The sequence below is a fragment of the Pezoporus wallicus genome, unplaced genomic scaffold (assembly GCF_028554395.1).
Source record: "Pezoporus wallicus isolate ANWC-B61680 ecotype Strahan unplaced genomic scaffold, APGP_CSIRO_Pwel_v1 contig_593, whole genome shotgun sequence".
Lineage (NCBI taxonomy): Eukaryota > Metazoa > Chordata > Aves > Psittaciformes > Psittacidae > Pezoporus > Pezoporus wallicus.
Genome location: NW_026642342.1, coordinates 552,699 through 578,790, shown reverse-complemented (window position 1 = coordinate 578,790; position 26,092 = coordinate 552,699). Strand labels below are relative to the sequence as shown.

The 26,092-nt window shown below is 37.7% G+C and overlaps 1 protein-coding gene across 3 annotated transcripts in view; it reads right to left on the bottom strand.

The window, feature by feature from the left end:
• STAG1 (STAG1 cohesin complex component) overlaps positions 1-26,092 on the bottom strand; it is a 179,909-nt gene that overhangs the window by 22,690 nt on the left and 131,127 nt on the right. For all 3 annotated transcript variants that reach the window (XM_057428966.1, XM_057428967.1, XM_057428968.1), the window contains 11 exons: positions 25,051-25,130; positions 22,793-22,900; positions 20,423-20,537; positions 18,361-18,478; positions 17,281-17,384; positions 14,356-14,448; positions 14,141-14,230; positions 13,738-13,941; positions 11,587-11,657; positions 6,713-6,800; positions 5,097-5,177 (listed from right to left, as the gene is read on the bottom strand). In XM_057428966.1, coding sequence (XP_057284949.1) covers positions 5,097-5,177; positions 6,713-6,800; positions 11,587-11,657; positions 13,738-13,941; positions 14,141-14,230; positions 14,356-14,448; positions 17,281-17,384; positions 18,361-18,478; positions 20,423-20,537; positions 22,793-22,900; positions 25,051-25,130 — 1,152 coding nt within the window. The remainder of the gene's footprint in view (positions 1-5,096; positions 5,178-6,712; positions 6,801-11,586; positions 11,658-13,737; positions 13,942-14,140; positions 14,231-14,355; positions 14,449-17,280; positions 17,385-18,360; positions 18,479-20,422; positions 20,538-22,792; positions 22,901-25,050; positions 25,131-26,092) is intronic.

Genomic DNA, 26,092 nt, shown 5'->3' with positions numbered 1-26,092 from the left:
AGGAGCTATCCCATTGGGTGATGATTTCCAACCTACAGCTTTTTCTAATATATTAATCAGCTTTAAGCTACTGAATAGCAATTACATTAAATTCACATATTCACCTGAAATGCAGTGTGGTACCTAGTGTCTTACAGAAACTGGTATTTCAACTGCTTTCCTTATCAGTCAAAACCACAATCTTCTCAAGAACAGATTTATTTGTTCCTTCCAGTCTTATCTCCTGGCCACGTTCATTCTGCCCTTCAGCCTTGTATCAACTGTGTTTTCTGTCAGCCCGCCCAACATTTTACCTAGGACTGATGTCAGGCTTCTCAGTTCACTCTAACATAACCATCTGATTTATACTTTTGAACACTGGGCTTACAATCACTTTAATAACTTCCTACTTTCTATCACAATTATCTTTCATTTAGATGTTAATGAACTCAACAGAGAAATGAAAACCTATGAAAAATCCTATATAAAGGTTAAAAAGTGAATGAGTATGGCTCCCATTTGTCTGTCAAAGAATGAATAACATGTAGGTACACATTATTTATCCTCTCTCCTGATATCATGACGAAGATTCATTCTGAGAAGTTACAAACAGCAAGAGAAAGCCCAACTGAACAGAGCAACTGAGCCATCTGGAACTCTTCTAAATTTGGAGAAATCCCCAGACTACTACAGGGTAGTATTTTTCAAAAGAGAAAATGGGAACTACAAAAAATAATTAGATTTTCAAGTCTTTTACCATTCTCAGGCACACAGCCAAGGTCCTGCCTGATCTGCTGGCTTCAGCAGAAAACCGCTATGAAAATATTTTATGTCCTCTTGGTTGTTAGAGGAAAACCATGGGGCCACACCATGACCCAGGATAAAAATAGCCCTTTCCTGAACAAGTACAGCATAATATCTTCAAATTTAAGTAGTCCATGACAAGAACAAGAATAAGCTCCTAACCCTAATTATCCCTTTTCTATTGAAACATTTTTGAAACATTAATACGCTGTTATCACTTCTTTAATATATATGATAACAATTGTAATCTACAAATGATATTACACAGATCTGCAGAGCACCCTCTTGTTAATAGCCTGGATAAACAACAGATGATATAATAAGAATGTAAGTGCAATAGTGCCTGTGAACAAAACACCCAAACCCACCTGTTCTGAGGAGTTCTTCGTCTAAAGACCGATAATGCTAAGAGGAAAGTTAACATGAATTTGCTTACAATTACCAGATTAAACAGTAACCTGGATATTACAAGGAAGCTTTTGAGAAAAGGAGAAGTCACCTTGTAAAGAAGTATAAAATCAGCATGAAAAGTGATCATGGAGAGGAACCTTGGGCTGGAACAGAGCAGCAGTTAAACCAAGTCAGACACCCCACCACTGCCTGGGCCTGGTGGCACATCCTCTCTGCTAGAAGCCATAAGCAGCCTGCATCCACCTGCAGGACTGTCAGTTTAGGGTGTGACATGCAGGAACCCATACCTCAAACGCAGGTATGTGACTGTGGACTGCTTTGTGAGTGTAGGTACACATGAAGCTGGAGTACCCATGTGTCCAACAGCAGCCACGTGTAAGCAGGGGACCTCACGCTCCCCAGAAGAAGGGCAATGGGCCTGTACCCCACATATCCTGTGAGGGCTGGGGTGTGCACGTGTAACTCTTAAGCTGCGTGTGTCCTGGGGAGGGGATTAGCATAACTTGTGAACAGTTACAGGAGTGTAGTTTGACATTCGTAGGCATACATTAGCATTGTTCTATGATTATAAAAGTGTCTAGTATTCTGGTTTACCTGCGATATAGCTGATACTTATCCTGAGGATGTGTTACCCTGACTGCAGGTTAATTATATGTTGTTAATAAATCAATGAGTTGACTTCATCCTAATTTGATTTAAACCACAAACAGTTTTTCCCTGCCACACATAAAAAGCCTAGAGACCAACACACCCAGCCAGAGTCCAAAACATTCTGCAATATAAAGTATCTCTCAGAAAGCAATAAATGTGCCCTGGGCTTGGGCATAATGCCCACGACAGTTTCCAAACAAGGGCAATCCTCTCGGCAGAGAGGCTGTATTTTTGGAAGAGCCACCTGAACACCAGGATAAAGAATAACTGAATTTCAAAAGAATTCTGTTCCCAACTGCATACCCCTGGTTGTTGTGTGTGACTTCGCTCTAGAACCAACACACAACATTCTTAAGCAATGTTGAACTCTTCTCAGAACTCATTTTCAAAGAAATCTTACCAGAAGCACCCATCCTGCCTCAAACTCCCTGCAATAAAATGTACACCTCATGGATGCCAAGCATACCTAATTGAGAAATGTAAAACTTGCAAATATATGCCCACTACAACCAAACTAAACACTTCCTCCCACAGAAACAGAACACCCTTGAATATTGTACACAGCAACTGAACGGCTACATGGTAACTAACTAGGCCAAACAGAGCAGCTACTATTTGCCAGCATGTGCTCACACACGCCCCAGCTGGCAGCAGACATTTCTTACAAATCAACCTCTCTCCATCTCTGATCTCTCAGCTTGGGTGCTTAAGATAAATCTAAAAAATTCATCTTCTAAACACGAGCCTGCAAACAAAAATTCATAAATCTAAGGGGTACAGAAAAACAAGGCCTCAGGATGGGGTTTATGAGAGATTATAAATTCCCCTCTCCCCAATTAGCCTTTTCATATTTTATTTTTCTTCTCTTCCCCACTATCCAGCTCCTACTTCCCTCCTACTGTGTTACCACCTTGCCTCCCCTTGCCCCTACCATCCTATAGGTAACAATGACCTTTCTTTCACAGACAGTTTACGTGATCTGTATTTAAGCAGAATCCAAGCAATTGCTCTCAGCTTGTATTTTTCTTTGTAATCTCCTGCTTTTATTTCAAACCTGAAATGTTTGTGTGTCCAAAAGCCTCTCTAATTTTTACAGCTACATCCACTGGTTTACTAAAGTTACCACTTCAGCCTACAAACCATCACCCCCCTCTGTCCTTAGAACCTTACAGCTACAGCAAAATCACACCAGAGAGCTGGATGGACATACATATTAAAATACTGCATCAGAAATGTTCCTGCTAAAGCCTGACTATATAAAAATTGCTCATGCAATTCCCTATTTTTCATTTTGAGATGCTCATGTTAATGCTTTTGTCTTCCCATACATCATACTTTAGATGTGATCCCCTTTAATGCCTACTAATTTACACGACTTATAAAACAACCATGGGCAAAATGATCTCCTAATGGATTAAATGACAGATATAGTGCAGATCAGATTTATTTTCACAGTGAACAAACTATGATGGTTTGATAGAAAAAACTCTCACAGAACAAAATGCTACAACCACATCACATTGCAAATTTATCCCATTTCTGTGGTGAGCACAGCTGCGGTTGCTGCTGGCCAGGTATGAAGAGCCAAAGGGCATTAATACAGACTACTCTTGAACTAAGCATGCAGCACACTCATTACTTTTATAAGGGGTGGGGTGAAACACCAACCACTAAGTTAATAACAGCTCTCCAGGTTACAGTAATTATGATTTTCATTCAGGATTCCAGAAGCAGAATTGATGTGTACTTCAAATGGTCATTCTTGATGGAGCTTTCATAATTCTTTCCATTCCTATAAACTACATTGTGAATCATTATGACTAATATAAATCAGAATAGTATTAGAAATATATGAAAGATCAGGGCTATTCTGCATTCATCACATAAAACAATGCCTCATACAAATGTATCCTATTTGGAAAAAGTAGGCAAAGCCATACAATTGCACTAAGCTTGTCTGCTAGAACAGTGGCTGAAATAAAGGTCTTTTTCAGTTTAACTGGACCGCCATGGTAAGATTGCAGAAAACAACCAGTATTTATACTTCGATATGAAAATGCAAAGCTTCTGACCAGGTTCTATACAGAAAGATGCTGTATATATTAGCCACTAGCTGTGGTTTAGAGTGAATGTTTCTTTTGCTGTAGCTTAGACACAAGGGAACAATGAAGCTTTCTTCCAGCAACGCTGACAGCTATCACTCTGCACCACCTATGTTATATTGCAGCAATTTACTGCATTTAGTTCCAAAAAATGGAGAAATGCAGTGGAAGGAGATTAAAATCTTGCCAAACGTTCGGCCTCTTGGCATTTGCACCAAGAGTCCACTGCTACTCAAGGGGGCCAGCAAATGGGATATATTCAATTTTCTCAGTTATAAGGATTCAGGATATAATGTAATATACTACCAGAATGCTAAAGAGAAATAAGCTAAAGAAGCTGAGAGAGGAAAATGAGAATGAAAGCTAAGAATAAAGAATACCAATTATTCTTTTTTTTTTCCTAGTAGCTTTTTAAAATTTCAATATATGTCAGTATTCAAAACAACTCAAAGAATTTACATTGTATTTTTATCATTTTATGTGCATTAAAAGCTTATTTTAGCAGTACTTTAGTATAGTAACTTTTTGATGCTGATGGGGAAATATGCTTACTACTTCAGCTTTCATATAATTTTCATTTGATGCATTACTTTTGAAAAAGCCCTAAAAAGACAGGATGTTGGCCCTGATTGATAAAAGATTGATAAAGGTCCTGGAAAGTATAATAAATAAGTTACATGTAACATTGTTTTTACTGCATTACACTTGCATGCACTCACTTTTTATTAGTAATCATCTGCTAGTGACTTTACATTTCTATTTAGCACCATAAAAGATGAAAGTAAAAGGTAACAGACCAACAGTATTGTTTACAACTGTTAGGTATTGTCAACAATAGTTACCCATCCATTCCTGCAAACTGCTGCACTCACAATAAAGTGCATTTATCTTCAGCAATACAAATGTAAGAATCAGCTAGTATAAAACCCTGATAAAGACAAGCTTTAGCTGTTTGTACAGCTTTTATAGACATATGCATGATGGTAAATATATCCTGAAATATTGAATAAATCAAAACACCAACATTTTGTATGTTTCACGACATGAAATGACAGTACAGCAGGTGGAGTTACAGAGAATAAAATCTAATGCCTTCCTAGGCAAGTTGTGTTTCTTCAGTAAAATCTGTGTGATCAAATGTCTACTTACTTTGGAAGGGGAACCTTCAGTGATTTTCACCAGCTGCCAGAGGATAGAGTAATGGGAACACTGCAGTGCCTGAACAACAATCTGTAACAGAGAGGATACAAAGAATTCCAGCACATTGGAATTATCAAGCATATCAGTAAAGTGTATGTAGAATTTACAATGCATTTTTGGGAGAAGAAATAAGAGCAGTTCTTAAATAGCAATTTTTGTTTTCAGTGATGTTTCTCCTTAGTCAGTTTGGTGCAATAAGAAATGAGCCTACTACAGGTGAAAAATATACTGTCTAAATGCTGGGAAATGGAACAGAAAACTGTGCATTAGAGTACACCAAGAGGTGATGTCACAGCATGCTGGAAGTACAACCCAACATCTCCATCTCTCACATCAAAAGCATCTGTTTAAATATAAAACAGTCTAAAAGTTTGTTCCATTGTTTAAATGACAGCCCAATTGCTAAGAAAAAAAAAGGGAGAAAATACAAACTGTCTCATGGAGAAGACCAGGCTCGTACTTAGGGAACCCATAAAAGTCTTTAAAATTTCAAATCTCTATTAGGCGCTAAAAATGTCAAAACTTTTTTGGCTTGAAGATGCTTCCAGCAGTCAGTGGTTCTGTGCAGAATAAATCAAGTTTGTAACAGCTTTAATCAATTCACAAAGTACTTTTTTTAAAGGTATCACTAAAGACTAAAAATCATTACTTTTCAGTGAACTTCTTCGAGTGGACTGAAGGAAGAAACACTGAGGAGAGTTGAGATTTCAGAAGGCTGCTCTTAACTTGTTACAGAAGTATCTGGGGAGCCATATCACTCTCAAACCTAGAAACTGAAGATGCCTGGTAGCTGCATGTACAGTTTTTATCTTCTGGCCCCTTCCCTCCAGGTAGCACAATTCCAACATTAAGTAGCAACCTCAGAGAGAGCAGGAGGTCCCAGAGCTTAAAGCCATGACTTTCATGTGGTCTGTGGTGACATGTCCTCCATATGGTCCTTTTTAGAAAATAACTTTATGGCATTTCATGAGATTTTTTTTTTTTTCTTCTAAATGAAGTTGATTTAGAATTAACAACTGGCTTCTAACTGAAATCAAATTATAACTTAAAATGTGCTGAAATGCTGGAGTAGGCATTCTGCAGTCTAAACTGGAATCTTGGGAGAATCTGAAATGACTCGTGCGCTCATCCATTAGAGATTAAGACCAAACAGGGAAGAAACAAAGTCTAAGATGTGTCTACTCTAAGAACTCCACTGGAAAGGCTGGCCATCATCCCTGCTAAATGTTCTTGTTTACTTGTGATAATACTGATTACAGCCAAGGTTTACAAATGTTGGGTTTCATTGTAAACATGATGATTTATGCATTGCTTTTCACAGCAAGGAACATTAGTTATTCCTTACTTCACAGTTGAGAAAGGTGAGGAAGTAGCTCAAAAATCTCATATTCCAAGATTTTTCACCTCCTCATCAGGGCCTCACTACAGCATAAATTTCATTCAAAACTCCATGGTTTTCCTAAATAACTGCAGTCTAGTGCATTAACCTTTTGAATTTCTCGATGAATAGACTCTCTAAAACTTTGAATCCCCAAATGATGCAGTGCAGATATTGCTCACCGTACCTGTTCTGGCATAGCTCCGTGTTCAATTCCAGTTCTTAGTAATCTGTAGCAGTTACTGAACAGATCCCATTTTGTGAGATCATGTGCGCTAGAATGAGAGGTAACAAAGAGAGATTAGTTGTGTTCCTCAAAACCACAGGACAGCAAGAATATAGTCTGACCTGGCAGCTCAGTGAGCTTTGGTATTTTTGCAAAGCTGTGACAATCCAGTCTGCTGACAAAGCAGCTGCACAATTAGTTCACACCATGCTAAAAGCAGAAGTTAGGCTTTTGGATAATTGAGGAAAAATGTTTTACTACATGGGAATTCTGTAGGAAGGAGATAAACTCTCTGCATATCATACATCTTTAAGGGTTACTTAAGTGTAGCTACAAATTCCTCCTGAATGTTGCCTCTAAATCATCTTTCCTTTTCGGTTCTAAACACTGAAAGAACTCCAGAAGGCACTTTCCTGGACACTACAGCAGAAACTATGGCCAAAGTCTAGCAACATATACTGAATTAAAAATGGCTTTAAACAGAATTAAATTACAGATTTTTCTGCTGTATCATTTGGAGAAAAATAATATACATTAACACTAGATGTTAAATACCCTGAAATACTAAAGTAAGACAGCATGGCATGATGTACACAAGACAGGTGGTTGCCACCCCCCGGTCACTGTTTCACATTTCAGTTGTACCAACTTGATTGACCACTGAGAGGAATACAAGTGAGATTAGCAACATACATTAAACAGCCTCAGAGACCTCAACAGCTTGTGATACAGCTTTTTTAAATACACAGGTGAGAAAGGCCATGAACTTGGTTTGAGGGTTGGAGCACCTCTCCTATGGACACAGGCTTGAAAGAGTTGGGGTTGTTGAGCCTGGAGAAGGATCCAGGGAAACCTCAGAGCAGCTTCCAGTGCCTAAAGGGGGTACAAGAAACCTGGGGAGGGGCTTTTTACAAGGGCCTGTAATGGCAAAACACAGGGGAATGGCTTTAAGGTGACAGAGGGGACATTGAGATGAGACATTAGGCAGAATTTCTTTCCTGTGAGGGTGGTGAGGCCCAGAGAAGCTGTGACTGCCCCATCCCTGGCAGTGTTCAAAGCCAGGTTGGACAGGGCTTGGAGCAATCTGGTCTAGTGGAAGGTGACCCTGCCCATGGCAGGGGGTGGGAAATGGATGAGCTTTAAGGTCCCTTCCTACCCATCCTGTGATTTTATGATTCTATGAAATCCAGAAGAAATTACAAAACATCAGGTTGCCTGAAAGCCAAAAATTCTCTCTCACAAAATTTTAAACTTTTTTTCTGCAATGGAATTAAACTGAGATAATTTGAAACAGTTTATAACATGTTTGTAAAAGACCAAGGCACCTCAGAATAATCTGAACTGTGGTGATTATTTATGGTGATTTAAATACTCACCTGGAAGAAGGGATACTCAGTTTGGCAAGTGTAAATTAGGTAAAGCTGGCTCACTTTTCCCACCCCTTTGTGTCTTCCCTGCTTTGGAGCCGTCCCACTTTGTTTAAATAACTAACTACCCTGCTCAGCCAGAAAAAATAATTCTCTAGTTCTGAAACAGAGGCTGAATTTGAGATTGGGAATAGCCAGATCCTGCTGAAAGCCTAGTATGAAATGCTTCTAGTCTGGAGTGTGTCAGCGCTGGAAAACCTCACTGGTTAAGTTTCACAGAAAACATTAATGGCCTTGTGCTGAGAGCAAGTGAAATATGCCTGACGGTTGTGTCATTAAGGCAAGGTGCATCTTGACTTCTAGCTCAAATCCATGCATAGAACAACAGGAAAACTTACAAACAAAAGGAAACTAGAATGTAAAAATATTGGCTCTACCTTTGAATCTGGATGCTCTTCAAAATATGAAAATAAAATGTTTCATAGGTAAATTACAGGCTGTCAGAGAACTGCTTCTGACTAGTGATATTAAGCACATAGTTTCTGCTTCAGCAAATCACAAGAACTGCTAGTAAGGCAGAGTTGTACCTCCTTAATTACAGAGCTGTAATTAAAGCAGTAAAATCTCCTTGGTGTGCAGAGGAAGATATCAGCATAGATTATCCCACAGGGAATAGGAAAGGAAAAACTGTCTCATTTCCACCTTTTCATATTAGAGTCCCCCATGTCAGGAACCCTTCATGGGGGGCATGCCCCTCTGACTTGGCAGCTGGGGGGCACCTGAGCACTGTGCTCTGAGCCTGGTCTTACAGCTGATCTCAGGAAGAGCTTTTCAGCTTCCAAACCAGAAAAATTCTAACTACATACATATTCCATAGGAGTTTTCCAAATACACTTCCTTAACGAAGAGCCTCATTAAATTTAGGCACATTCTGGCACATCTTTGTCTCTTCTGAAGTACTTAACAATCAAAACTATAGTTATAAAGGTACCTTGGACACAATACAATTCTCCACAGAGGTTCAGATTGGCACAAATGCTCCAGAACGAAAAACCACCCAACATGGAATTTTCCCTTTGTCCCTCCATGTCAGAGAGTCTTCATGGATTACAGAAAACATTTCATCCAAGGTTTCTTTTCATCCCTATAGATAGCACTGTCTGCTGGGCATGTTTCTGCCAGGAAGTAGTTAGATGAAGTAAAGGTACCAGTTCCACAATGTTTCTGAAAGCTTGGCAAGAAGCGGCTTAGAAAACTTCCTTTTCACAGAGGTGATCTCTCCACCCAAAAAACTGCTTCTCTTTTTGAAGATGCACAATGTGGAAGACTTTGAACAGCTGTGCTAGATGCAGTCTAATTTCTCTACTGAGGTTTCATTTATCATCATTTCTACTACTTCTGGATATAACAAACTTCTGAGTACATTAGTCTGAAGGATGCACTGGCCAACTACTAGAAAAAAGCTTAAGCAAACAGTTTTTATAACAGGTAGAGAAGATCTGGTCTGACCATGAATTTACCTACCTGGGTAGTGTTCTGACTGATGATGCTTATACTGACTCTCGAGAGTTACTCTAGCCACCTGCAGGCTTATGAAGCCAGTGTGGAGGCAGGAGGGAATCTAATTCAAAAGCATACTTGAGGACTACTGGACAGTAATACCAACAACCCCGATTTCTAAACATGAAACATTTCCTATACAAGACAGCATCAAAGGGCACATCCACACTAACAGAGGTGACGCTTGAGATGCACACATCTTGCACTGAATTAACTGAAGTAATTATATAAGAAATGCTGATATTTTACAGTACACAAACTGCTACAGCACTGGTGTGCTATGCGTGAAAGCTCAGCTGAATTAGGCTGGAGTCAGTATAAAAAAATTGCCTCCATGTAGTTAAGGACAGAAAAATCTCTATAAACATCATTGAGACCCTGGCAAAGAAAAGAAGCCCAAGTATATAATCCAGGTGTTCTACTCCAAAGACCTCAAGAAAATTTGTTCTTGCATTCTGAAAACTTGGAAGGAAGCACTGTAATGATGAATTTCATTTGTACTGCAATACTGATATCCTTGTTTTATGAAAAGACATGAATTAAAAAGTGTGCTGTGAGCCCTCTTGGAAAAAGTATTAGCTTAGGCTTGGGCAATCTCAGTAGGGAAGCTTTTTGGTCTGGAAAGCTTTCCTAATAATCCCCTGTATTTTCACCTTGCTGGGCTGCTTCTTCCTAAGACATGAACAAGCAGCAGCTACCAAGAAACACAAGAACAGATAAGATACAGAGGAGTTTCTCTCACTGGAAGAAGAGATGATTTGTTTCTTTTCAAAGCCTCAGCAACAACTTTATCAGTGCACATTTATAAGATAGGAAAGGCATCAGTTGTCAGCCTGCAATTTCAGCTTCTTCCATTCATTTAATTTCTTTTGGCTTCCAACTGGTGACAGACAATGACAATATCAGACAACAGCCACTGTTTTTGACATGAGAAAGCTCAATGCAAGATTTGAAGATTCTAATCTCATAGCTAAACGTTCAGCAAAAATCGCATTGTATGGTATGATTGTTTCCTTTCACAAAGAAATCACATAGGACATTACATTCAGTAGAGAAACTAAAAGATTTCATTACTTCATTATATACAAGCAGATATTAATTAGAAATTCCCATTGAACTATAACCACTAATAACATATCAGCTTCAGCTTTCATTCTTTTCTCTTTCTTATTTTTGAAGGCGAAGGTAGATGTCCCCAACCCCTATTTGTGTGTTATTCTGCAAGGCTTTCTTTACAGTCTGAATTAACTCCCCAGAGATTTGGAGCCCAAAAGGAAAAAAATATATATGGGAGATGCAAAAAAGCTTTAAGATCTGTGTTTCTTTTCTGGATGTGAACTATAGCTTTCCCCAGTCCTCTCAGGAAAGGCAGAAGTGGCTCCAGTGTGTTACCAGGGAGACTGAAAACCTAATTTGCACATGTGTCAGTCTGCTGCTGTATAGAAATTAGTAATGATTTAATGATCTCTGTGGGACTCCTGTTGAATGGAAACAAACAGGAGATACTTCAGAGCCATTCTGTACGATGATCCAAGGCAGAATTTAGGATAAGCGAAGACTAAGCACAGAAAGAAAAGAGAAACTGAATCAGTTAAAATAATTCATGTAAGAGAGGTGGCAGAAGCAAGGTCCTCTCACTTACTGTGATAAGGAAGCATCCCTTGTGCACTGACTGTCTGCCGTGCAGGGGAATAGGACTTTTAGTAAGACACTCATGGGTGTAAAAATATTTAGTGCAAGGGATAGCATACCATTTGCAAATCAAATCTGTAAAAGTAATAGCACAAATGCCACTGATCATACAGCAATCTCTATGTCATATTTCAGGCCATATATTTTCTCATTTCTCAGCACTAAACATCAACTGATACTCACTGATAACATTTTTGAGGGAAAAAAATCACCTACTTGTGAAAAGAGGTTAACCTCTTTAATGTGGAGAGCACATTGTATATATCATCATCATCAGCTTCTTCCCCCTGAAAATGAAAGGACATCCATTAAAGTTCAGCAATCCAGCAGAGAACATTACTGCACAGGGGGAGCAGATTACTTTGAGGGTTTATGCTGACATTCAACTGTCTCCAAATTTTCCAATGACTTTTATCTGGATTCTATAACAATAATATTTAAATAACCACTGCATAGAACTAGGAAATAAATGAGATCATCTGACAATATTCAGCAGTACCACTGTGTTAATACTCAAATCAGTATTCTCCAGCAGTAGAAATCATTCCCAAGAATAAAACCTGAGTTCTACCTTATTTTACAAAAACAAATGAATTATCAGCTTTAACCATCAGCTGATGAAAGTGCTACAAGAATAAAGCCAAACACTTGTGACTCTCCACACCAGAAACCTGCAGGTATGAACAGCAAGTTTTTTAATATTATCAATAAAAAAATGTCTTTTCATATCCTTCACTGCTGTTCACTGTGTTACAGCCCATAATGTATGCCAATCCCATTATGTGCATAGATTCACATACATTCAGAGCTGGATGGAAGGTTGGTGTTTTTTAATTTAGATTTTACAAACCTGAGGTAACAAGAAGAATAAATATTGCACAATTCAATCAAAACTTTCCATTTTTTTTTCTTTCTGGCTTTTAAAAATATTATTACCCTAATACTTTATGCAAACTGATTAGCAAATTCTCTTAGTGAAACAAGTTACTTTCAAAAGATAGTTCTTAAACCTCTGTCAGTGGGTGCCAGTGGAAAGAGCAAAGGCTGTTACTTATGGTGTCAGTTACTGGGCATCTGGTGTGGAGAACTAGGCTGGTTCTGAAGCTGGCAGTCCCACTCCAACCCTTTTTGCTACCTAGCTCAGCAACAGATTCCCAAAGTTTTTTGCCTTGCAGTTTCTGGTCCTGTTGGCCAGGGTCAAGGAACTTCAGCTATCCAAGTCTATCATCCATCTACTAAAACAGATGGCTAAGACATGTAATGTGGCATTAACTGAAAGGATTCTCTTGCTACACAGAGCTGGGCAGAGATGTAGCACAAATTCTGTAATGTCTTTCCACGTTCTGCTAAAGAAATTCCTAAGAAAGTGCATATAAAGTGGCAGACAGGTAGACAGCAAAGTAAATGTATCCTATCAAAGGATGTACAGTGACTCCACTTGTTCCTCTGGGTTGTGGAGTGCTTGCTTCCTGCATGCACTGTCTTTTTTACTCATGTATACTCCTACAGCAACAGAAAAATCTGTATTTACTCTGCAATGTGACAAGGCATTTATACAGTATACATCTATGTGACATATTAAAGACAAAAAAAAAGCTTATTTAATGTGCAATTCTGAAATTAAGACTGTAGATTAACTTTCTATAATTTTACATAAAAAATTAAATGTATCTGTCACGGTGCAATGCACGACTAGAAGAAGATCTATTTAACCCATAAATTGTGCTTAAAAAGCGTAAGAATTACAGCAAATTAAGTAATGTTACATGAAGTTAAACTGACGTAAAGCAAAAAAAAAATGAGCAAGTTTTCTACTGTTATTTAATGTATTCTGTCTTATGCATTTTGAAGTATACATTCTTACAAGTAATTCCCAGGTACCTCCAGGTTTCAGATTTCTATCTTTATTTCATTCTTTCTAGAGCTCTTGCAATATGACATTATAAATATTTTACTAAATCCTCTCTTCCATTCAAGACATAATCCAATCTTCATTCTGCTGCCTACATACTTGGGACAACTGGAATCATCACAAGCATTAATGTAAATGCACCTTTCTCTGCATTTTACATCAGCTTTCACCCATTCATCCAGTTAATTTCTTATGTGGACTGTTTAAATACTAAACTAAATTTTCAGAAGCATGACTGCTTCATGGTCTTTGTTTCACAGCATCAGTGTTTTGCACGCTTAATGGCCAGCCCAAGGGATTTTTTACACAGTTATATAGCTCCAAATAATTATGAAATAGCTACTGCTGCACTACGTCTTCAGATGGGTAATTTAATGACTTGGTAAGAATGTTTTCTGCAGTTCATTATACTGTATTTTAGAGAGTCTAACTAAATTAATTTTAAGAAAACAAACCTCCTGCAGCAGATCTTCTACAGAATGGTTGAACCGATCCACAAATTCATCAATAAGTTGGCTGTGGGCTATGTCAACTCTGTTCTGGATTGTATATTCTTCACTACAGAGTATGCTGTAAGTTTTGCTGCAGGCTTCGAGAACATCTGATTCCACGTGCTTTTCCACAACAAACTTGATCTGTTTCAATAAGGCATCCAGATGCTGTAGATCAGAAAAGAAGTTCAGCTTTCACCTCACCTGAACAATGAAACTCAAAGAAAAAAGTCATTCAAAGAATACACCAAATCAAGGTTAGATTACTAATATGCAAGATGCAGGCACACTGCTGTGGGACTAGAATAGTAATCAGATACTTGAAAGCAACCTTTGCTTGAAAGACTTCTTGCTCAAGGTACTGTACCTTTTCCATTCTGCCCGTGCTATAGATTTCCAGATCAAAATACTGAGGGATTTGCAGGAGATTTGCAACCTTCTCGGCATCAGCAGAATACTAGAACATCATTGAAATAAAATAAAAAAATAAGTGAAGTAAAAATAAATACCTACGCTACAGAATGAAAAAATTAAAGATAACTGCAAATACCAGCAAGAGATTTCTTTTGTTGAAAAATGTACCTTTGATAGCAACATAGGAAGCGCAATAATGAAATGTTCAGTCAATTTATTTCTGTCATCTATCTGAGTTTTCCTTTCTTTTGCTGTCAAGACCTGCAAGCAACCAAAAATAACTAAAATAAATACAACTTCCGCATATGGCTTTCATTATTTTTTCTAAAGTCTGCATTACAAACAAAAATCTACGCAAGTGTATTTTTAATAAATCAAAAGAGGAGGGAATAAAACACTCAAACACATTTGGACTGAAGAGTGATTAAATGGGAGGACCATGTGTCCTAAGAAGCCATGATTGAAAAGGAAAATATTATATTATCCAGCATGATATTGTCTCAACACATCATCATTTTATGAAGATTGAAATTCAAATATAACCAAAGTCAGTGGAAGTTTTGCTACTGCTTCCAAGTGAATTGAGCTGTGGCTTTCACACATTTAACGAAGTGTTAATGTAAGACCTCAGGGCTAACTGAAGTATAATTAAGAAAACCAAAAGCAAAACCACACTGTAACAGTGGTTTTCACTAGTAGATTCATGACCTCATCTCTAAACTGGAATGTAATTCTCAGTGAGAACATACATCCAAATTCACAGAATTCATTTACAAATTTCAGTGACAGATATACCGAAGTTACTAATGCTGTCATAGCAAAACCACCTTGAAACAGTGAACACAGAGACAATAATCAAAACGGCATGCTTCATAAAAGCTTAGATCTGGCTTTGTGGCTTCAGAAAAGAGAAAATACTTCTGAAAACAAAGAACGATAAAAATACTCAAGTTAGCTGATGATTTGTGTATAGCAAAGCTGCCAGACTGCACAATAAGGGTTACAAGCTGAAGTCAGAGAAGAGACTATTTCACAAGAAGGTGAGTGCACAATCAGAAATCTGCTCCCATTTCAACTTGGAGAATATGCTAGCAAGAGATGAGAACATGACAAACCTCTACTGACAAGTCAAGAGATCCCTGCAGTTACCATCCCACAACTCATGATCTAACTGAAAAGAAGCAAAAGCTAAATGTCATACCTACATCTCTCTGTAAGTGAGGAGGAACAGCTGGAAACAAAACATGTGCTTGGATGACAGGCAGCCTATTTTGTCAGCAGAAATTTGAAATAACCATGGAAGTGAGGTGGAACAGATTTGTAACCAGGTTAAGACATCACTTCCATAGTGATGAAGACATCACTTCCATACATGGCATACAGCTGGATACATACAGCAGCAGTTGTAATCCCTGTACCAATGTGCGGTGCAGCACCATGGTGTCAGCAAAAGCTGCTTGCTCACCAGAAGACAATGCAAATGTGTCTAGGACAACCACCCAGTCATATTCTGGTGACCTAATATTTGTATTCAGTGGTGCAATGAATTAATCTGGGCCCCCAAGCATGATCTCAAGGCTCTTTTGATCATACTATAGAAGGTGAAACTACTGAAATGTTTTCTTTAGCTTTAAAGAAAACAATACAGATATTGAAAAACTAAGACTAAGCAATTTGTTCAACTTACGTGAACTGAAGTGTAGATCTCTTGACATAAAAAAAATAACTTGGAAAGCTGATAGTGACACTATTTGGTGCTCCAAACAGAAAATACAAACATGACATTCTTGTTAAATTTAAAGGCTGCTTTGCCTGCTAGAACAGTCTGCAGCCACAGAAATGTTTCAATAAATTAGGAATTTATTAGAATATGCTATATGAATTTAGGTACATCAAGCATGTTTAAATTGGTGCTTTCTTGGAGCTTTTCCTGGGATGCTGTTTCTGGACATGAGGTTAACCTGCTTATTAACTGCTAGTTTATATCAATTCATAAGGTAAGTAACTGCATTTAGTTTAGAAATGAAGAATGCCAAGTCTATCTCCAGATTTCACCTTCATTAAGTCTGTGCATTTCTAATAAAGTAGTTACGATTATTTGGAACAGAACCTAACACAAGTACCAAATGTTTCCATGTTTGTTTTTTTTTTCATTTTTAGTCTAACCTAAAGAAAAGGGGAACTATCAAAAACCAGGAAAGTACATTTGGGAAGCTAGGATTCTTTTGGAACATGGATGTTGTTATTTATGAAGCATACACATGAAAGCCTATTGATCATCCTGACCTTGTGACTTACACTGAAATGCTTAAAAGTCCATGCCCAGCCTTGGGAACGGACTTCCACTGATCCCCAGTCACTATAAAATAAATGAAAGAGGCAGCTAGATTGCAATATGGCCAGAATGTCACATTCTTAAATGTTTAGGGCACTCAGCAGAAAAGACAAAGAGAGTAAACACGTAAAACCACAGATGTATTCAGGCTGGTCCCAGTCCCAATACTCCTACTCAAAGTAGACTCAGTTCAGGGATCAGACCAGGGTGCCCAGGGCTTTGTCCAGTCAAGTCTTGAAAGCCGCTAAGGATAGAAACTGCACAGACTCTCAGCTTCTGTTCCAGTGCTTAACTACTCTCATGATGAACATACTGTCAGCTTTTTCTGCAAATCCTACATCCGTATTAGCAGCACATTCCCTTTTATGGAAGACAAAGGTAATCTTGTTCTATTCCTAAGGTATGCACTTTTGATTCTAATCTAGATTTAACATTAAGGGCTGTAGATGTGGGTACATTTCAAGTGTAAGCCAGGGGTATGCTAAAAAGACCATCTGAAAAAAAAAAAAAAAAAAAGATTTTTATGCTGCAACGTTTTTACTATTTGGCAATACAAAATCCCAAATCAGAGAAACAGAAACCTAAACATGTCCAGAAATAGAATTTCTACTACTTTTCTTCAAGTATGTTCACATGAAACAGGAAATGCCAATTATAAAAATCTAATTTAAAAGTGTCAAATTGTGTATGCAAACAAGTATTTTACGTCACTGTAGTAGTACACACAGGTCTGAGCTACCTACTGCAGTACCACTTACTCTCTTGCCAGTGCCTCTGCCTACTGGAGGATGTGCTTCAGCAGCTTGTCTGATTGTACACACCATCAACTCAATAAGAGCACTCTCCTGCCGGTCAGACATTGCTACGGAGGGAAAAGAACAAGTCACATCAGTTCTGATATGTGTGCAAGACATCTTAAAGAAGACAAATCTGTAAATGCAGTTATGAAACACAGTGAATAGAGACAACATTTTGTCCCATTTCTAAAATCAAGCCTTTCTTGCTTCCTCTTTGAATTACCACTCACATCATCTCAAAACGGGTACAGCAGAACTGAAAGAAGTCCAGAGAAATGTAATCTAGAAAAAGGATGAACGAAAGGGAATGTAACAAGGATCTAGAAAATAAAGAGCATCATGGAGGATAGAGAGCAACTGACTATTCACCATCCCCTTCCTTCTGTTCTTTGGGAAGTTCTTCTGGTCATATCTACAGGATCAAAACCCGCCAGGCTATGCACAAGCAAAGAACCAAAGTGCCTAATTTCCTACCTGTGAAGGTCCCTGAACTAGGACAATCCTGAAGGATTCTGAAGGCTCTTGAGTGACACTCCTCACCATTAAGGACTCACTGCCAACAACCTCCCTGGCTACCTTGTGCACACAGATCTATTATTAGTGAAAAGAGATTCAAAACTAATGGTGAAAGAACCCCCTTACTTTTTTTAATTCTTGAGAATTCATTAGGTTTTAACATTGTCTGGAAAATAATTAACAATACCTGAAGTGCTTGTCTGTTCAAAACTCTATTAGCCATTTAATTTATTGAAAAGCTCATTTATACACTTGTTATTTAAACATTCAGACAAGAAGTAATCCTAGCCTTTAATATCAGCGAACTACAGTATAGCACGCATCACAAGATGAAAAATAAGAGCACAAAAATGTTGCTTTTGAAACGAAGTACATTAAAAATGGATTAAATGAAAATCCTCTTTGAATAGGCTTTCTAAACAAACCACAACATAAATACCTCTATCACCCAGGATGAAACATCTTTTTAAGGACTAATTAACAGTATTGGGCAATATCAGTAAAGTATAGTGCCTAAACAAATACCTTCTTCTCCTTGGACTGGTTCTTCCAAGAGCAATTCGGTCATACATTCCCAGTCCTTCAACAGCTCTTGAGAACTCTCCCACAAACTGTCCACCAAATAGGCTGCATGTTCATGCAACTAGAAAATCCAAAGCAACCATTAATACAGAGTTCTGGTACAGGCAGCATTTCTTCAACTTTCACCATCATTTGGCCATGGAGAACGTCCTGGGCATGTACTCTTGTTAGTTGGAAAGAAAATTCAGTTTAAAACTAACAGTGGAAGATCTTCTTCTAACTGAATGATACAACGGCATGACAATGGGACTGTATTTTAACAGAAAACGGAAAAAAACCAAATTGAGCTTCTTTTCCATAAGCAGCTTGTTTGTGAAAAATCCTAAGAGTTTTGACTTAGAAGCTTTCCTCACTTTCTTCCTCTTTTTCTTAATGAAAAAAAGAGTTGGTGAGACATGGACTAAGAGAGCTTTTATATGTTTTGAACAGGCATTTATTTTTCATACATGCTGTTACATAGACCAAAACCAGCAGCAGAAATCCTACAGGAGGTACAGAATTAACACTAACTTTACCTGCAAAAAATGTTTTTATGTGAATTAAGGCAACTGTTGTAAAGTGAGAAAAATAATCCATAGGCTCCTAGTGGTCTATAAACTGTTCTTTAACCTCTATCAAAAAATAATAAGCACAACATGCAGTTCTGATTTGCCTGCCAGACATGGAACTGATTCCTTAACTGTAAAACACCTAAGATCGTACAGCAGGAAAACTGAAGTCACAAAATTCTACTTTGTTTCTAGCAAATCCCTCAAAACCAGCAACAGCAAAAACTGGCCCTGAGAGAGAAGTGATCTTGGGGAGCAGCTTCCGGCTTGCCTGGGAAGGCATTTTGCTGATCATGGCTTTGGGAGTAAATCTGAGTTCCTTTTCTCCACAGAAGGACAGATACGATTAACGTTAGGTAACTCCCAATCTCACACACTCAGATTTAAGGTTATTTTCTCTGGAAAATACAATGACCTGTTACAATCTAAGTTTTTAAGAAGCTGGAACTAAAAATACATTCACATAGCAGATTGAAGGCTCACACAAGTAGCAACGTTTCGTCTGGACTTAACCTGTAGGTTTATAAGGTGTCTCTAAAAGGTTAACTGGGTCTAAATGTTATCCTTCCTTCCCAGCATCTCCGATTGTGTTTCTTTTCATTGTCAGAGTCAAGTGTCTTGTTCAAGCCTTTGTAACAAGTAAAATACCTGACTGAAATACCTTTCCTTTTTACACAAAATATACTACCCTCCCTTATGCAGTGAAACATTTCTGTCATTCCTTTCTTTCAGTCTTTTTTTGCCAATCAAATGTCTAATAGTTAAACCTTTCCCCCTCTACCTTCAAAGCATCCTGTACCTGATGGTTTACCTTCTCAAGTTTTCCCTCCACTTCACTGCCATTCTTCACCTGAATTGCTGTTAGTATGTTTACCATAAAACTTCCCATGTATGCTATCTCTATGAACTATGGGCAGAATCCAATCCTGAATGTGTTCATCAAATACTTAATGTCATCATATGTATGCTTGCAGTCTCCATCCTCCAACGTTTTCAAGGTGCAACTGCATAAAGCTCTGAACAACCTCATTTAATCTCACAGCTGTCTCTGCTTTGCGCTAATGACCCTCAGGCCCTTTCCACTCTGAATTATTCTGATTCTAATAATAATTGGAGATATTATGTAATTTTTGTTCCATTCTGGTTCAATTTATTTTACTCCATTAAGTGTAACTCCAGAGGTATACTCCTTACATGGTTATCTCAAAAAATAACCAGTTACATTTTTATGTAGCAATGGATTTTGGTAGCCATCTTATTACTAGAAATGCCATACTGGGTACATGCAAGAGCAAAATAAATCATGAAAAAGAACAGGGGGCAGGCAGGGTAAAGGACATACAGTATTTTTCAAATGATGAAAAAAAAAGAGAAAGAACTTGTTATTGTATGTGGATACATCACTACTAAAGTTTCAGGTTTTATAAACATGTAAAGGTTAGAGAAGAATTTTTTACCTCACTTTCAAGAAAGAAAAGAACCAACATTCTAATAAGGTTTCCATTTGGACTATTTCGTCCTCTCCTCTTTGCTAGAGCCTCTTCAGCTTGGGGATCATGTCTGCTGAACAGTCTACAAATAAGCAAAAGGAGCTATCATATTTATCAAAACAAATCTCATGTCTGCAATAATATGATACGCATTTTCTTCATATAGTAGAATTGTTCATAGTACACACTGAAAGTAACTCAAGCTATATCTTTCAAGGGAAAGAGGGCATGACCTTCACCTGTCTGAAAAGATTAATTTCTCTTCAGAGTCTTCGAGTTCAACAGGGCTAGAAAAAATTCACACAGGAAAAAGCTCTTCAATATATATTTATATGGAAGGATTCTCAGCAGTTTTATATATTTGCATAATTCTTATAGCTCTGCATTTTTAATTTACCCAGTTTACACTGATGTTAGCACTTATTCCACTAATGCCTTAAGAACAAAAGTTTCATCTCCCCTGCAGTCACACTGAGTGGGATATGGTATAAACAAACTTGACATCTCATTGAGCAACCAACCTCAGGTACAGGTAGCAGCATAAAGGACAAAGCAATCCACCAGTCAGCTATGTAGGGGTTTATTTCTGCACTGAATTCCTTGATACATGGCTAATTCCAAACTCCTCTCCATGCTCAAATTTGCTAGCTTATCGAGATCTCAGGTGTGCCTACATTACAGTTGCTGCAATGATTGTTTCATTTTGAGAAGACTGAAAACTGTTTCCTGCTTTCACAGTGAAACCAGTTTCAAAGCGATTTTACTATTATAATTCACTGAAGGATGAGTTACACAAACCTGTAACTGCAACACAAAGGTGATGTCTTTAGTTGAAGACATCACCTCTTCCCCCCTGCTTATCTTAATAGGTAAGAAATGAGCACCTCTGCAATTGCTGAATTATCTTAAAACACGCAACTCAAGGTTGAGTCAGTAATCCTCTGTGTTACTTGCTTTCCTCTGCTAACTACAGGGAGAAATTCTAATGACTAGCTTACATGTAGAAAGTTATATATAAACATATAAAATTAGGTGAGATAAATCCCACCTCAAACGCCTCAAGGAGATTCTACTAACTTATTTAAATGGAGCACCAGCTTTTATGTCTTAGCAAAAACCAAGAGAAAAATGAGTGTTAGGAATGGAATGATCTTCCCTCAATGCTGTTCACTTTGAGAGACACTTGTAGTAACAAAGAATAATATCTCACTGTAAAGAAAAGTTAGAATAAAGTCTTTAAATGAAGTGCACTAAGGTGCAGATACGTCTTCATTTACCTTCTAAGCATTTTTCAAAATTATTTTGTCACATGTTGATTAACAGAGGAATTTCAGTGTATGCTTTTAAAAAGAACCTAACCCTTTCCTCTAACTTGTAAAATGTTGCATAGGAAACTACACATAAATGCATTTTGTAAATTACCTCCTTGAAACAGATAATGCCTGATCACAAAGATGGAATTCCAGAAATCCACAAATGAAAGCTTACAAATTACAATGTAGACTTCTAAATCACTAATAAACCACAGAATACTAGAACACTGACAAAGGAAAGCTTATGTTTTTACATATTTTTTTCTATCATGTATCTTGGCATGAAAAATTAGATAACCTGAATTCTGATACAAATAATCTATAAATATATTAAAGAACTCCAGTGTTACAACCCATGAGGAGAAAAAATAAAATTACTGCTAAAAGAATTTTAAATGGAAACCCTAAAAAAAGTTAACTGTTTTTTTTTACTTTCACAGTAAGCTGTGATGCGGCAATGTTCTAGTCATAGTTACTGAAGCAGTATGATTCACACTGAAAATGTAGCTCATTTCTTCTGGCAGAGTGGGTACATGAAAGATGTAACCACAAGTGCAATATATCTTCAGGGAAAGTCAGTGAGACTAGAAACTAATTTCTTAATTATTACCACATACACCCCTCACAAGTTGACAATTCTGAAATAAACTTGTTTAAAATTTTGTAAAAAGGATGAGTGCCTATCAGGTCAACAATAGGGATGTGTAGGCCCTATATATGTATTATCACAACAGTAATTCAGCAAGAGTTGTGGGATTTAAACCAACTTTAGAGGTTTATGCAGTCTTTGCATATTTAACTCTTGAGGAGTTAGGAAAAGTTACTGAATTGCAGAGGAAGGAAAATGTGAATTCAGTTTCTTCGTCTTTAGGTCTTGAATTTAAACAAGAGGGTAAGTCTCTGTTTTAAATTAAATTCCCAATTTGCTACATTGGGGTATTTCACTCTATTGCTTCTTTTGATCTTACCTCTAATAGGAAGCATTCACAAATCTGGTCTTAATCCAGGGCAAAAGAGAACTTACTTTTTGTGAAGAAATTCTCCAGCTGCTACTGCAACAGGCCGGTGTGCTGAATACACCAAGTGATAAACATTCTCACAGTCTTCATTTGACAGAGCTTCTTCGCTTCCACTGAAAGAGTTAGAAAGTAACACCTGAACTAAAACACGTTTTATTTCAATCCCCTTGCCTCCCATAACGTACTTTTAACAGCTACAAGATTGATTTCCTTCATACAAAATCCTAAATGGTTGAACACCGACTTCACGAATCTTGGGTTCAGTTTCCAAATACAGGAAATATAAGGCCTATAAGACTGGAAGTTTGTCCAATTTCCTCCTCCCAGGTGTAGAAATACATATATATGAGAAACAATCTTACTAAAAAAAAAAAAGTCATCACTGCTTACAAATCTTGCCCTGCTTAATTACTTACACCATCACACTAACTACAATGCACATACTGCAACATACTAAACATTCACTATCAAGCATTATTAAACTAAAAAGCCTAGAGTGTTACTCGAGGAAAACATAATTGCTTGCTTAAACGTATTTACTTCTATAGCAATGGCTGTTTGCTTTCAAAGCTTTCAATTTTTAATATATTCAGACCTGGGACTGGGAAAACCTGCTTCAGTCTCCTGACCGAGTCCATTTGCAGGAATTAAGTCTTTTCACATGACAGCCTGTGAGCTCTTGTGTACTGTGGGGCAGTACCTGCTTCTCTGCTGGCCTGGTAAGTAGGAAAAAATATTCCCGACTCCAGCTGCCAAGAGGGCAATCAGATAAAACTACCTCGGCAATGGGAGAAAGCACAGAAATGCTCTGGATGTTGGCAGTAGAAAACTAAACCAGATTATGTCACAAAGTTGGGACACAGAACTAGCACTGTGCACCCACCGATCACGTCAACACATAGTTGCTTTAGGACTGAATCACAGTGTGCATGCAGAATTACAATAAAGCTGATACAATAAACTGTTCATCACTTTTACAGCAGTTGTGCTGACTAGAAATAGACTTCATTTTCAACAGCAAGGAACTGTCTGATCATACCCTGCTGTGCTGGATGAAAGATGATAAAAAGTTTATTTTTCAGAATTATTTATTGAAAGAACAAGCCACCTTTTACCCTTGCCATAGGTAAACAACATAGCTGGGGCTTCTGCTGTTTCTAACGTCAAGGCAGATTTTGTGCGTGAGTTTTCTGAAACTGAGAAAAAACTTCAATTTCTCAGCAATATTCCTGAAAAATGCTATTGCCCATGGAACAATTACATTCCATCAATCAATATACCTGCACTGTTGCATACAGGAATATTACTTCCCTCCTTGCTTGGTCAGTATTTGTCAGAATTATCTATTTATCAAGACATCATTCGGCTTCATACTACAAATACTTTTTCACTGGTCATTTCCCATGGTGATTTTTCATGAGATCTTTTTGGAGTTCCTACCTGACAGAACACTGCCCTGAGCTGTTCAATATGACCCACATTCTTCTGGTGCTAAATGCATTTAACTATGTTTTCATCATGCATCTCTCATCAAAGAGAGAACAGAACAGGGGAAAAAAAAAGGTGCACTGGAAAATTTTTGACCTAAAATCTTACTGTGTTCCTGAACATTGCTATTAATGCAGGGCATAGGTGTGCTCTACATCTCCTTTGTGATCACATTTGTTACATTTGCCTCAAAAATGTAACAGTACATACAAGATGTCCTTTCCTCCAAATATTAGAAGTCTAATATCTGTAAAACAGTAAGCCATAAATAAAAAAATGAAGTCCAGACTTCTTTACTAAGAGGAAAAGCCAGTCTGATCTTTCACTCAAATTCTGCATGTCCAAAAACGTTCTTTAAAGTGAAGCCACTATAAAGTACAGTGTATAAGCACAGTGCAGAAATTCTACACATCTATTTGTAAAACAGAGGCAAAATAATATGGTCATGAAGCTAAAAGAAGATATTTCATCTCATGGAAATACAGCAGGTAAAGTATAAAAAAGTACTGATGTACTGAGACTACTAGTACATCCATTCATCCATTCCAGTTCAGCCTTCCAATACCTTAAGAGGCCTACAAGAAACTTTTTTAAAAGGGCAGGTAGTGACAGGAGGGAATGGCTTTGAACTGAGAGAGGGAAGATTTAGATTAGATACTAGCAAGTGTAAAGTAACAGATTGACTTCATTACACAAGCAAAGAAATCAAGTCAATTACATTTTACTGCTTTAGGTAACTTTCAAAGGGAATATACAGGTTTTGAAAAATACTCACTGAAGTATTAGCGTGACTAATCGAATGGCTTCCACAGCTACATCATATTCCTTATCAAGTGTCATTGATACAATGCGATCCTGAAAAGGAATATTATTACAGTGACAAACCAGAAACACACAAACAGCTATCAGATGAAGAATTCCACAGATGACAAAAGAAATACTCTCAGGGATAAAGATCTTTCAACTAGACACATGAAAGCCCTTTAGTATTACTCAGCCATTTAATGTACATCTTAGGAAGCTGTGTGCTATAAGCACAATGGAGCAACAGGCAAGTACACAGGAATGAGAATGACTGATTAACAAACAATCCTTATCCTTGTGTGCTTTCCAGAAAACAAGCAAGCAGACTTTCGAGTTGAAGCACTGTTCCAGACTGATCTTATTTAACAGTTCTTTCCTGAAAAAGAATGCACTTGCATTGGATGCCAGCAGAAAAATTGCCCCACTTCATCCCCTGGAAACAAATAATTTGAGAGCAATGAATGCTGCATAGATACATACCTGGAAACACTGTGAAGAAAGTCACACCTGCATATTGTCTATCAAGTTGTGGCCTTTATACCTGGCTACATTTTAAGGTTTGAAGCTGATCTCAAGATCAAGCTACAGACCTTCCACAGGAAATCAGTAAATTCTATGGGTTTACTTTCCTGTACTCTTTATTTTCCTATATTCTTTCTAGCGGAGAAAAGCACACCCCCTTCCAGTCAAATCTGATGATTTTATAATTCCTAAGGACCCTGTAGTTATGAAAAGTCTCCTAAAGGTTTCTTTCTCCTTAGTTTCAGTTTGCTTACTAGCAACTGAAAATATCCTTCCTACCTGGGGAGAATTTCTATCTATCCATAAAAATTCAATATGTCTTGATGTTCTCTGCTTGACTGATCAAGTTAACGAAATCGGGCCATCTGAAAATAAAACTTGACGGCTATTGCTTGACCTACTTCAGAAAAGACTAGGTACTATATGGCATTTTTGGATTTGAAAAAATAGTTAGGGACTGAGAAGAAAAAAGGGAAGTGTTAGGAAACAAC